This window comes from Oryctolagus cuniculus, chromosome 4, assembly GCF_964237555.1.
Source record: "Oryctolagus cuniculus chromosome 4, mOryCun1.1, whole genome shotgun sequence".
NCBI classification, from domain to species: Eukaryota; Metazoa; Chordata; class Mammalia; order Lagomorpha; family Leporidae; genus Oryctolagus; species Oryctolagus cuniculus.
The window spans coordinates 13,152,535-13,164,545 of record NC_091435.1 but is presented as its reverse complement, the minus strand read 5'-3'; the positions used below and the strand labels follow the sequence as shown (position 1 = coordinate 13,164,545).

Here is a 12,011-nt window from a genome sequence, read left to right as displayed (position 1 = left end):
TATTTGAAAGGCAGAGTGACAAGGAGGAGAAAGAGAAATAGAGATCTTCTAGCTGCTGGTTCACTCCCTAAATGGCTGCAGTGGCCGAGGCTGAACCAGACAGAAGCCAGGAGCGAAGAACTCCATCCGGGTCTCCCGCGTTGCTGGCAGGAGCCCAGGTAATGGGGCCCTCCTCTGCTGCTTTCCCAGACACATTAGCAGGGAGCTGGACACAAAGTACAGCAGCCTGGACTCTAACAAGCGCTCAGATAGAGCATGCTGGCGTGGTAGGCTGCGGCCTAACCTGCTGTCCCACAACACTGGTCTCCTCTCCTCGCTTCATGCTTCTGGAACACTTTGCATGAAAAGCGTATGTACTATTTACCTCTCCTACTGAATGCAGGCGCTGTTAGGTCATTTAATCATCTACCCTTTGCCTGTGTGATGTGGCCTTAGCCAGATGGAAGGAAACAGGGGAGCTATGTGGAAGCCAAACAGATGTCATTTTGTTGTCTTTAAGGTTGTGTGGTCCTGCCATCATGGCAACTAAGAATGCAGAATTCTAACCATGCCAGAGGCACTATGAACCAGGTCAGGCTGTACTGACCACGACAAAACCACAAACAAGGGGGCGCCGGCTCAAGTCCAGGCTGCTTCCCTTCTACCCAGCTCCCTGCTAACGCACTGGGGAAGTGCAGAGGAGGGCCCAGGGGCTTGGGACCCTGCCACCCATGAGGGAGACCCCGACGGAGTCCCTGGGTGGTTACCTGGGTGGTGAGCCAGCAGATCACTCATTCTTCCAAATAAATAAGTATACCTTAAAAAAAAAAACAACAACAACTAAAAACAGACAAAAACCAGAAACTACAGGGGCCAGCGCTGTGGCACAGTGGGTTAAAGCCCCAGCCTGCAAGGCCGCCATCTCTTAGGTGCCGGTTCCAGTCCCGGCTGCTCCACTTCTGATCCAGCTCTCTGCTATGGCCTGGGAAAGCAGTGGAAGATGGCTCATGGCCTTGGGCCCCTGCACCCGCATGGGAGACCCTGAGGAAACTCCTGGCTCCTGGCTTCAGATCAGCCCAGCTCTGGCCATTACGGTCATTTGGGGAGTGAACCAGCGGATGGAAGACGTCGCTCTCGCTCGCTCTCTCTCTGGCTCTACCTCTCTCTAACCCTGTCTTTCAAATAAATAAATCTTAAAAAGAAAAAAAAACCCAAGATTTTAAAAAAAAGGAAACTACAGAAAGCATCCACTTAAGTTAATCCAATTTCCTTTTTTTTTCTTTTTTTGATTTATGTATTTGAAAGTCATGCGTAAGAGAAAGGGAGAGACACAGAATTCTCCCATCCGCTGGTTCACTCCCCCAGATGGCCGCCATGGCCAGTACTGGGCCAGGCCGCAGCCAGGGGCCAGGAGCTTCTTCCGGGTCTCCCACAGGGGTGCAGGGGCCCAGGCACTGGGGCCACCCTCTGCTGCTTTTCCCAGCCGCATCAGCAGGGAGCTGGATCGGAAGCGGAGCAGCAGGGGCGCCGCAGGCCACAGCTTAACCTGCTACGCCACAGCGCCAGCCGCTGTTGCTAACGTCTCTAGACGGAGCGACTTCAGACCTTCTCGGCATAACACGTACTCCTCGGTCTCCCGGTTCGGGCCACCGCCACCGTCGGCCACACCACTCGGGTCCGAGAGCCGGGTTCCCCCTCAGGGTCCCGGCGGCTTCCTCACGCGCGGCCTCGCCCCGCCCCCGGTCATCCCAGGCCACTCGCGCCCCGAGGCCGCCGTAGAGGGGGCGGGCTGAGCGCGCGGGCGGCGATTGGTTCAGGGCCAGGGTGGGCGGGGCGCAGCGCGGCGGCCTATAAAGCAGCCGGGGGCGCGTCGGGCTCGGTTTGCGTCGGCGCGTCCTGCAGCGTCTCCCGCCGCCCTCGCTGCCCGCACCGGAGCGCGCCGCTCGGGAGTCATGGCGACGAAGGCTGTGTGCGTGCTGAAGGGCGACGGCCCGGTCGAGGGCACCATCCACTTCGAGCAGAAGGCAAGGGCTGGCAGGAAGCGCCGGGGACAGGGCCGCCGGCCGGGCCGGGGCTGGGGTCGCCACACCGCCGCCGCCGCGCCGGGCCGGGGTCCGCGCCACCGGGCTCCTCCGCCTCCTGGCCGCGCGGCGCCCCGCACCGCCGCCCGCGCGCACCCGCCCGCCAACTGCTGAGTCACCGGGCGGGCCCCGGCGGCGGCGGCGGCGGCGGCGGGGCCGGGCCGGGCCTGGGCGGGGGTGCGGGACTGGAACGCCCGGGCCTGGCGCGCGGGCTCCGACCGCCGCGGGGTCTGTGAGGGCGAGGTGGAGACCCGCGCGGGGCCCTGCGTTTGCCGCCCGGGGGTCCGTGGGCTCCCCCCCCCCGCCGCCACCCCGAGATCCAGGCGTGGCGCGTGCGGCCGGGCCCGCGTGGGTGTCGCCGCGTCCGTTACCCGCTTGGGGCTGCTTCTCTGGCTCCCGCGCTCTAGGTCCGGGGTCTGCGGTTGCGGCCCGCGGCGTCCCCTCAGTCCCAGGGTCATTGTCCCAGCTCTACAGGTTTAACTGGTCGAACACGCCGCAGCGGCCCAGCGTGACTTTATTTTCGGCAGCGTGTTGGCGCCTGAGAGCCAGGTCGTGGTCAGGCGGCGAAGGCAAAGAGGATGGCCTTGGAAAACGATTTTTTTTTTTTTTTTTTTTTTTTTTGCCTTCAAAACTGCAAAAGCCGGACATCTGACTTGGGAATTTTCCAGAGCGCAGATTCTCACAAACAAACAAAAAACCCAGATACCAGGGCTCGGCCCCAGACCAATTTTGTCTTAATTTGCTCTGGTGCGCTCTGAGTGTTACTATTTTGAATTTCCAGGGTGATTTTACCGTGCACCTAAGATGGAGAATTAACACTCCGGAGGCCGGGGGATTTGGAAGTTGCAGAAACCTGGAGCTTATACCTTAGTCAGACTGGCTCTTACCTGTTTTTGGAGCACTCCTTTGGCCAAATTCTCTGCAGAGTGGCTTTGACATTGAGGTTGCTCAGTGGGTCCAAGAACAAATCGTGGGAAATAAAGACTCTACAGCAATTTTTGCAGAGATACTCGTTATCAGAAACTCCACAAGGAAGGTGCTTGTGATAAGATTGTCCCCGCAAGCTCAAGTTGTGGGAAACTCCTGCACTGAGCCTAGGCATTGAGAGAGAGAGAGTAAGGGATGAGTGTGGGTTCAAGTGCCTGTGTTTTCATGAACTGGCTTCACACCGAGGAAGGGGGTCTGGCCCGAGTGCGTCTGGCTGCGTTTCACTTGCCTGGCTTTGTTTGGGTCTGCAGGGAAGTCACAGGTGTGGAGAGCCTCCGATCCCTCGCAGCAGGAAGGGGCCCTGGGGGTGGGCCTGGGAGCTTGTCAGTCTTGCACCTTCCCCCAGTGTCTGGCACGGTTCCTGGTTTCAGCTCCAGACTTCACTTGGGTGCTGCCCTTTGCACTTGATAAAGCCCCCTGGAGAGTTTGGTCTTCCAGCACTACAGATAGGCAGAAGTAATCAGTTGGCTATAAACTGTATTTGGTTTGGCCTATTCAGTGTTGAAGGTTAGTTGCCAACATTTAAAAATCGCGGTGGGTTGGTCGGTCAGTCCTGGTTCCTAGCTCCTGAAACGGTTGGGTGTGTGCTCCTCCGTGCCTGTCTTCGCCGAGGACTGCACTGCTGGACCGTTTGTGTTCCTGTCTGCCTCCCAGCCCCTCTCTCTTCCTCGCTTAGGGCGGCAGCCTGCGCCCTGTAGGATTGTAACCCCGCGGCTCTGGATCGACTTCGTGTGCCGCCTGCCTTGCGTGTGCAGAGCGGTCTGGAAGAATCTGCCCTTGTCTGCCTGCTACTGTTCAAAGTGCGGCCACAGCCAGAGGTGGTCCTGGGGAGAAGTGCAGCTGCTGTTCCCCCAAGGGAAAACAAAGGGGAGCAGTCTTCCGGACAGACACTTTGAGCCAGGGTCTCTTCTGAGCTCAAGGCCTCGTGCCTCGTCTTACTGTCGACTTGGAAAGCAAACCAAGCTAAAAACAAGGAGAGCCGTGTGTGTGTGTGTGTGTGTGTGTGTGTGTGAGTGAGTGATGGTGTGGAGCTGGTGCTGTGCGTGTGTATAGTCCCCGAGATCTTTGGGCAACGAGTGGTAACAGCAGCTTCCCTGGTTTTCTGTGTCTGGCCACGCAGCACCGTGGCCTGCATGGAGATCTTGCTGCAGGTTTCCCACCTGCCTTAGCGTGTCGTCACTCTCTCCTGTGTTGGAGTTTTTAAATCTAGGCTCCATTGCCTAAAAATACTTAAAACAGTCTCTCTGGTTAGACTAGACCTGGTCTCTCTGGGGACTGTGGGATAGGGTATTTTCTGGCTGCCAATCACAAATGACTGTGATGGAAATTGACAATACCCACCAAGTGAGAGTGGAGAACGGGTCCCAGGGCAGCCAGCTGGACCTTTGCTGGGTCCTTTTTTCTTTCTCAAAGGCATGTTTGTATGCAGTGTTTGCTGTGTGGAAAGAGCGTGTCCATGAAGAAAGCCAGGAGTTGAGCGTATGGTGACATAGACTCTTTGGACTGAAAAGTCTGATGGGTACACGTAGACTCATCACACGCACACACAGCCTACCCAGAGGTATCTTGTAAATGAGCGCGTGCCCATCGGGAGGGGCCCTGCAGAGCACTCGGTCCCAGTGTAAGTCTGACCTTGGGGTGCGTTCTGCTGGGAGCTTCGTATCTGCTGTATCATGCCGACCTGGCCACAGGACTCCGGGGCAGTCAGTGTTAGTGAGAACGCACTGCGTGCTGCAGGTAAGCAACCTGCTGGAGGCCCACAGGCTACAAAGTGGTGGGCCACAGAGAGGACACAGACTTCTCCCTTGCTGTGACTGGGAACGTGGATCGGCCGTGTGCTCTGTGGAGAAGCAGCTGCTTTCTCTGACTTGCCACACTTTGTTTTTGAATAAAGGGAACAGGGCCCGTGGTGGTCAAGGGACGCATAACAGGACTGACCGAAGGCCTGCACGGATTCCATGTCCACCAGTTTGGAGATAATACACAAGGTGAGTGTGCTGCTCTGGTGACCCAGCCAGCTAAGGTACAAGGATGCAGTAGAGTCAGCCTGAGCAGTAAGAACTTGAACAAGTTTATTTTTTTTAAATGCTGCTAAAGTCAGCTTTAAGGAGATCAGCTCCCAAGCTGTTCTTTGACTCCTGGAGTACAGAAAGGAAGGGGAAGGAGTTGTGTTTTATTTATTTATTTATTTATTTTTTCAGTCATGAGTGTCTGTTACAGCTTCATGAGATTTTGTTTTCTGTTTTTTACAATGCAGTGGAAAATTAGAAAACAAACAGAATTGGCTCCTTTCTTATCCTTTGGTAACACTCCCAGGTGATTTATAAGCTGGGTTTGAGGATGGTGCTTCAAGTCCTGGGTTTGCATTTGGTTGCATTACATTTATAATAGCTCTACCCCCCGACACAAAGACCTGAGTGGGACGAGTAACTTAGAATGTTGGCTGTTGGTGCCTTGGGGAGTGAGTTTCCCTGTTTGGAGACTGGAAGCAAGTGAACAAAAGTCTGTTGTGTTTAATTTCATTTAGTGACTTTTTGCCATGTTTGAATAATCTGAAGTTAACAGACTTAGTATGAGAACTTGATTCATTTTGCTAAAATTTGCTTTTATTGTCACATAATTTTGTTCCGCATACTGATTTACCTATTTGAGTAATTACTAAAAATCTCCACCTTGGTTCCTGGTTTGGTGGGTACTGTGTAGCTTTGACTTGTGCTGCTTCTTACAAGCTGCCTGTCTGTGTCTCTGTGGGTCTGAGCTGTGGGGTGCACAATGGAAACTTGCCACTGGCTGCTAAGCCAAGCCATGTCAAGAAAGGACCTGCCACACTGCAGTGTTGTGTTCTGTGTGAGGGGCATCCCCTGGTACACAGGAGTGCCACTTACACTGGATACAGCCAGAATGCTGCCCCCTGGAGGTGGGTGACAACAGCAGCCTTGGCCCTTGGCCACAAAGCGCTGTTTTGCACCAAGTCACAGATAGGAGAGCTGCTTGATGTATGCTGTGGGGGCAGTGAATTTTTTGGGGTTTGGGTATGCTACCTTCTTAAAAGCTAGGGTCATGACCCTGGGGTTTTAACAATAAAAGGGCTGTTGAAGATCAATGTGGCCTCCTTACCAAAGAGGCCAAAGTCTAGAAAAGGGTGTTAACTTTGCTAGTGTCAGACTGTAGTTAGAACTTGGTCTTTTGGGGCCAGTGCTGTGGCATAGGGGGTTACACCACCGCCTATGATGCCAGCATCCTATATGGTTGCTGGTTCAAGTCCTAGCTGCTCCACTTGTGATCCAGCTCCCTGCTAATGGCCTGGGAAAGCAGCTGAGGTTGGCCCAAGTGTTTGGGCTCCTTCACCCACATGAGACCTGGAAGAAGCTCCTGGCATTGATGCCATTTGTGGACCAGTGGATGGAAGCTCACTCTGTTTCTCTGTGTAACTTTGCTTTTCAAGTATCTAAATCTTTAAAAAAAAAAAACCAAAAAACAAAAAACAAACGTCTCTGCTGCGTGCTCACATTGTTTATGCTAAAGTGCTGCTTCCTATTTTGTTAGTCCTGAAGTCAGGATGTAGGTTGGTGCTGGAGATTTCAGCAGTGGTGATGATTACGAGTTTGGCATGTTGACACATAAGTTAGCTGTTTTTCTCTTTTAAATAGGCTGTACGAGTGCAGGCCCTCACTTTAATCCTCTATCCAAAAAACATGGGGGACCGAAGGATGAAGAGAGGTGAGCAGCAAGATGCATGGTTATTAATGCATTGATGTCCACGGCGATGGGTATCGGGTTGGTCGGGTACACTGCTAGGAAATGGCATGCTGGGATAAGTGGTCACCCTCCTCCTGCAGCAGCCGGCTGGCGCCCTGGGCTAAGGAGTTGACAAATGGGGACACTTAAAGCAATTTGGTTTTGTAGCATTTATTGAATACAGAACTAATACAAGTGCCAAAGGGAACTAATACAGGAAATGCCATGAGTAACAGTACTGTCAGCCAGTAGCAAAATAAATCAGCATTCTGAAACAGGAAGATTTTGCAGGTAAAAATGTGACAGTGAAAACTGATGAGATTCCATTTGTACATAAATGTCCTCCGAACGCCTTTCAGGAAGATGCAACAAGACAAGGATTAATTTATAAGAGGTCTGAGGGCAATAGTTACTGAACATAACTCAGTCACTGAGTTTACCCCTTGGTAACTGACCACTGAGATCAGAGGTACTTTGTAGACTTGAAGCCTTGATTGAAGAACTGTCTAGAATGCCTACTTAGTTTGTTTCCAAAATTATATCAAGCTGGGGAAGTGGGTCTTTCATGCTGTCTACACCATTTAGCCCAACCCTCATATACTTAGTAAAGTTTTAATTTAGCCCATGCGGTGTCCTGATGTTAAGTGGAAGGCCGTCCTGATTGCTCTGATGCTTCTTCAACATTAGGCACGTGGGCGACCTGGGTAATGTGACTGCAGGCAGCAATGGTGTGGCTGATGTGTTAATTGAAGATTCTGTGATCTCACTCTCGGGAGATATGTCCGTCATTGGCCGCACGCTGGTGGTAAGTTTGCGTGTAGTACGGGTGGGCATGGAGTTTCTTCTAACACTCAGTCGTGTATTTTTCCACAGCTTCCTAATAGTTTGTTTTCTAAAGGTCCAAATACATTGTGCTGTTGGGGCAGGTTAGAAAACTGGATGAAAGCTTAGAAGTAATTTATTTCGGTCATTTAATAACACTGTAGTGGTAAGACGTGGATTACACTGGTCATCCTAGATCTGAATGGGGAAACAGAACCAGTCATTAGTTTTGAATTGGCCACATCTTGCCACAGCTGGTCTCCTTCCTTGTAGTTAAGCAGGACATCTCATTGGGTCCACACTCCGGGATGGACGTCAGCATTAGCACTCACTCAGGGCTGCAGGCTGTCACCGCTGAGGTCGCCATCTGCAGCACCTCGCCTGCTCCTGAGGGCGGGACATTGTTGTCACTTCCTTCAGGTCACTCTCAGGATTTTCTTCAGCCATAGTTGTGAAGTGGGAAATCACTTAAAAATGTTAGATGAACAGAAAATTTAAAGTACTGTTGCTGAATGGTTTATTTTTAGGATTCTTATAGACTTGTGACGTTCATTAGGCATGAAATTTTGACATGTTTACTTTCATTTGCCTTTTTTTAAAAAGCAATTTGTACTTTTATGACTATTGTAGCTAAGGTTATTAAGTTTATTATGGAGGAGTAGGAGCTGTGGTGTAGCCTGTAATAAATGGTGGTTTTCCATGTTTTGAGAGAGTGCAACGCTTACCTAGCATTTGGCATGTCATTGCTCCACCCAGAGTGAGCCTGGAGTAGTAGTTGCTCCTTTTAAACTGATGAATTAAATGTTAGCGGTTCCTCTGCTCGGCAGATGATTTTTGACATTGACGTTCATACAGTCTTTGGGAAGAGGTGTTAATTACTTGATAGCCCAGTTACACGTTCTTAATATTTCTTAAAGGTCCACGAGAAAGAAGACGACTTGGGCAAAGGTGGAAATGACGAGAGTACAAAGACCGGGAACGCCGGCAGTCGTTTGGCCTGTGGTGTCATTGGGATCGCCCCCTAAACATTCCTGCCATGTGGTCTGAGTCCCAGGAGCTCATCTGTTAGCCTGCTGGTTGTAGACATGTAACCTGATGCACATTAAACACTGTCACCTGCAAGTGTCATGCAGTGATGTTTCCTAAGTTGCTTTCAGTACCTGTGGTGAAACTGATTTCTGAATCCTTGGAAGATTTGTATGGTTTTATAAAACTCATATTCAATTAAAATGTCTGTTTGAATGATGTGTGTATTTTGCCAGACTTAATTACCCGTGCGTGTACACTGATTGTCTGAATTCAGTTCTGCAGCCCTGTGAATAAACACTGTGTGGCACTTCTTTCGAGCCTATTAAAGAATCCAAACTGAAAACCCGAGTTAGCGCTGATCCTCATTTACTCCGAGCTTGAGTGGAACAGATTTCGTAATACTGTTTGATAGCACCCCACAGGCACAGCTCAGACGCATAGGCTGTCTATGCTAGCTTTACTTTACAAATGCTTAGTCACTTCGCATTTTCATTCATGTAAAGGACTTAAGAAAGTTTATTCTTTAAAGTAGATAGTCTTTAGCAAACCTGTGAAAGGCAGGTGGCAGCCTTGGTTTGCAAGCAAGGAGATTTGAGGCTAATTTCTCTACCTGCCAGAATGGTACATGTTCTATTTTAGAGGTTTGCTCCAGGAACAAGTGACCATCCTGATTGTTCAGAAATATACCACGTACCTTATGCAATATAGCAAATCACTTAGAGAAAAACTCAAGGTAGACTGACAGTAGCATGTTCTCGTTCTTTAAACTGCTGAATAAGTGCTCATAGTGAGTGGTTAAAATGGGTATTTACAAACAGTAACAGGCTCACTACTGTTTGCACGGGTAAGGCCTGTACGCTACCAGTATGTTTTTCACATGCAAACAGGGTGGTGTCAGTACTTTCCAGTTGGAAATGGCGGCCTTGGATCCTCAGTCTCCACACCACGGATGAGACGTTTCTCTTCAGAAGCAGTTTCAGTTCGGACTTTTAACACTTTCTCCAGGAGAGGTTTTAGCACTTCAGTCCACACACCTTCCCTTACTTTCTAAAGTCAGGAGTACAGGAACAGTGCCCTGGGTAGAATGTTTCCCTGGAAAAACTGCACAGCACTATTTAAAATCAAAGCAATAAAGCAGCCTGGGGGTGAGGGTGAAGAATGAGTTAACTGCTTATCAGTACACTGACACCAAGACAGCTTTAAAAACAGTTTTGGAGAAAAAGCTTCAGAAAGGCCATAAATCCTTGGGAAGGTGTGACACAGGTGGTGGCACTGGGACAGCAGTTTATGAAGCTGCTTTACTGTCAGGCTTGATTTGGCTTTGGATGTCCTTGTGTGATAGTTCTTAGGTTAACAACTCTTTCTCCTAGTTTAACCCCCTAAATTTGCGCCAAAACAGGTGAAAGGCATGTTACGGGGCAGAAAGTCTGGTCTACCTCTCCCCAGCAGTGCAAAGGTGGCAAAGAAAGGCAACAGGCAAGGCTCACAGGAAACAGTTACATTTAAGTCCTTAAACATTCAGAATATCAGACAAAAACCTTTTAGTTGCAAATGTTAACCTTGATTTTTTTACCCTTTTGAAGATTTTAATGGGATGGTAAAAAAAAAACAAAAAAAACAAAAACCAATTGTCTACATAATACCCAGGCGATCAGGTAAGTACAAGGTGTAATGTGGGGGTCCAGCTTTTCCCCAACAAACTCTTTACAAGTAAGGACAACATTTATGATAAAGCCAGTGGGCGGGGAACCTTGATTAAACTGCAAACACAAGCTTTTCAATGAACATAAAACCACTAGCCTTCACTGTATGATTGCAATGCGAAGAATCAAAAGCATTACAAACGAATTTTGAAAATAACTACATAAAAAATGTCTACTTCCATCAGGTAAGTCCAACAGCTCAAACTGATGGTGAACAATCCTTTCCCCACCTTAGTGCAGTGTAGGAAGAATAGCACACATTAAAGTTTGTTACGAAAATAGAGTTTATTAAAAACATCCCTATTGTTTTGAGGAGCTTTCACCATTACCTTGTCTTAAATTAAAAAAAAAAAATAGCACTTCTAATTACGATTTGTAAACTTTTTAAAGTCAAAACTTTTAAAAAGTTACAGCAAAAGGGGTAATATTTTATTCATATTCTCAGTATTTTTTGTTATTTTGTGGCTATTTTTAAATAGAAGGGAAGCAATCAAATTGCTTACAGTTCCCCACCGGCTACTGTGGGGCTGTGATGTAGCAGGAGCAAATATAATACAGCATCTGTACACCCCAAGCTCTACACTCCACGCGTCACTGTCATATCCACAAGTTCCAGTCTCTAACGAGGAGCCTCGGCTGCTGAGCCAGAATCCTTTTCGGGTTCAACGGATGAGGTAGCCTCAGCAGGTGACTCTTCAGGAGGTTTTACAACTGCAGACTCGCACTCGCCCTTATCAAGTTCTGCACCAGTGTCTACATTTCCCACTTGGCTAACGGCAGGCTCAATGGTTCGGTTCCCACCTGCCCTGTCTGCCACCTCGGGCTTCTCCTTTCCTCGGCTTTCTTCCTTCTCTCTACGAGACTCCCTATCTCTAGAATCTCTCTCTCTGTCTCGGTGCCCGCTAGAGCGTCTACTTCTCTCTTCCAAGTCTCTGTGCCTGTCCCGGTCAGGGCTCCTCCTTCCCCACTCTCTCCTTTCACGGTTACTATGATCTCTATCATCATTACGGTTCCCATACCGTTCCCGGTCATTTTCCACCCTATTTCCAAAAGATCTTCTTCCAAACCTTTCTTGGTCTCTACCTGAATTGAACTGCTGCTGCCTGTTTTCATTTCTAAACTGCTGCTGCTGCTGCTGCTGCTGCTGCTGTTGCGGCGGCTGTGGCTGCTGAGCTGGGGGCGGCTGTTGTGACGGCGGCGGTGGCTGCGGCTGTGGCGGAGGCGGCTGCTGCTGCTGCTGTTGCTGTTGCTGCTGCTGCTGCCTCCCATCTCTGTCCTCAGGACCCCCTGGGCCTGGCCCTGGGCCCCCCAGCCCTGGCATTCCCCCAGGCCTAACGAAGGGGCCGTGTGGTGGGAAGGGGCCTTTCATTCCATGAGGTGGAGGCATGGCGAAGCCCCCCGGTCCCGGAGGTGGGCCTCTGTGCATCATGTGTGGCGGCATGGGGCGCGGGGGCATCAGAGGAAATCTCTGCAGGTGAGGCGGCGGCATCCCGGGAGGGCGCTGGAGCGGGATCAGGCCGGGGCGGGCGCCAAGAAGACCAGTCGATGGGGCCTGGAGCCCGATCACAGGGCCAGGGGCCACTCCTTGAGTGCCTGCAAGACAACAGTAGTAAAAATGTAAGCGCCACGCAAGGTGTCATTCTACTTTGAGCTGTTTCCTGTGGAGGAGTTC

At 50.3% G+C, this 12,011-nt stretch overlaps 2 protein-coding genes across 6 annotated transcripts in view; one reads left to right on the top strand and one right to left on the bottom strand.

Annotated features, from left to right (window-relative positions):
• Nucleotides 1–1,791: 1,791 nt before the first annotated feature.
• On the top strand, nt 1,792–8,979 carry SOD1 (superoxide dismutase 1). The gene is made up of 5 exons (XM_070071880.1): nt 1,792–2,003; nt 4,942–5,035; nt 6,698–6,767; nt 7,473–7,590; nt 8,525–8,979. Exons 1-5 carry the CDS (start codon nt 1,932–1,934, stop codon nt 8,630–8,632), a joined length of 462 nt encoding a protein of 153 aa, XP_069927981.1. The 5' UTR covers nt 1,792–1,931; the 3' UTR covers nt 8,633–8,979.
• Nucleotides 8,548–12,011, bottom strand: part of SCAF4 (SR-related CTD associated factor 4) — a 64,501-nt gene continuing 61,037 nt past the window's right edge. For all 5 annotated transcript variants that reach the window (XM_008267178.4, XM_017347217.3, XM_051859485.2 and 2 more), the window contains one exon: nt 8,548–11,932. In XM_008267178.4, the coding sequence (XP_008265400.2) occupies nt 10,959–11,932 (974 nt within the window). In that variant the 3' untranslated portion in view covers nt 8,548–10,958. The remainder of the gene's footprint in view (nt 11,933–12,011) is intronic.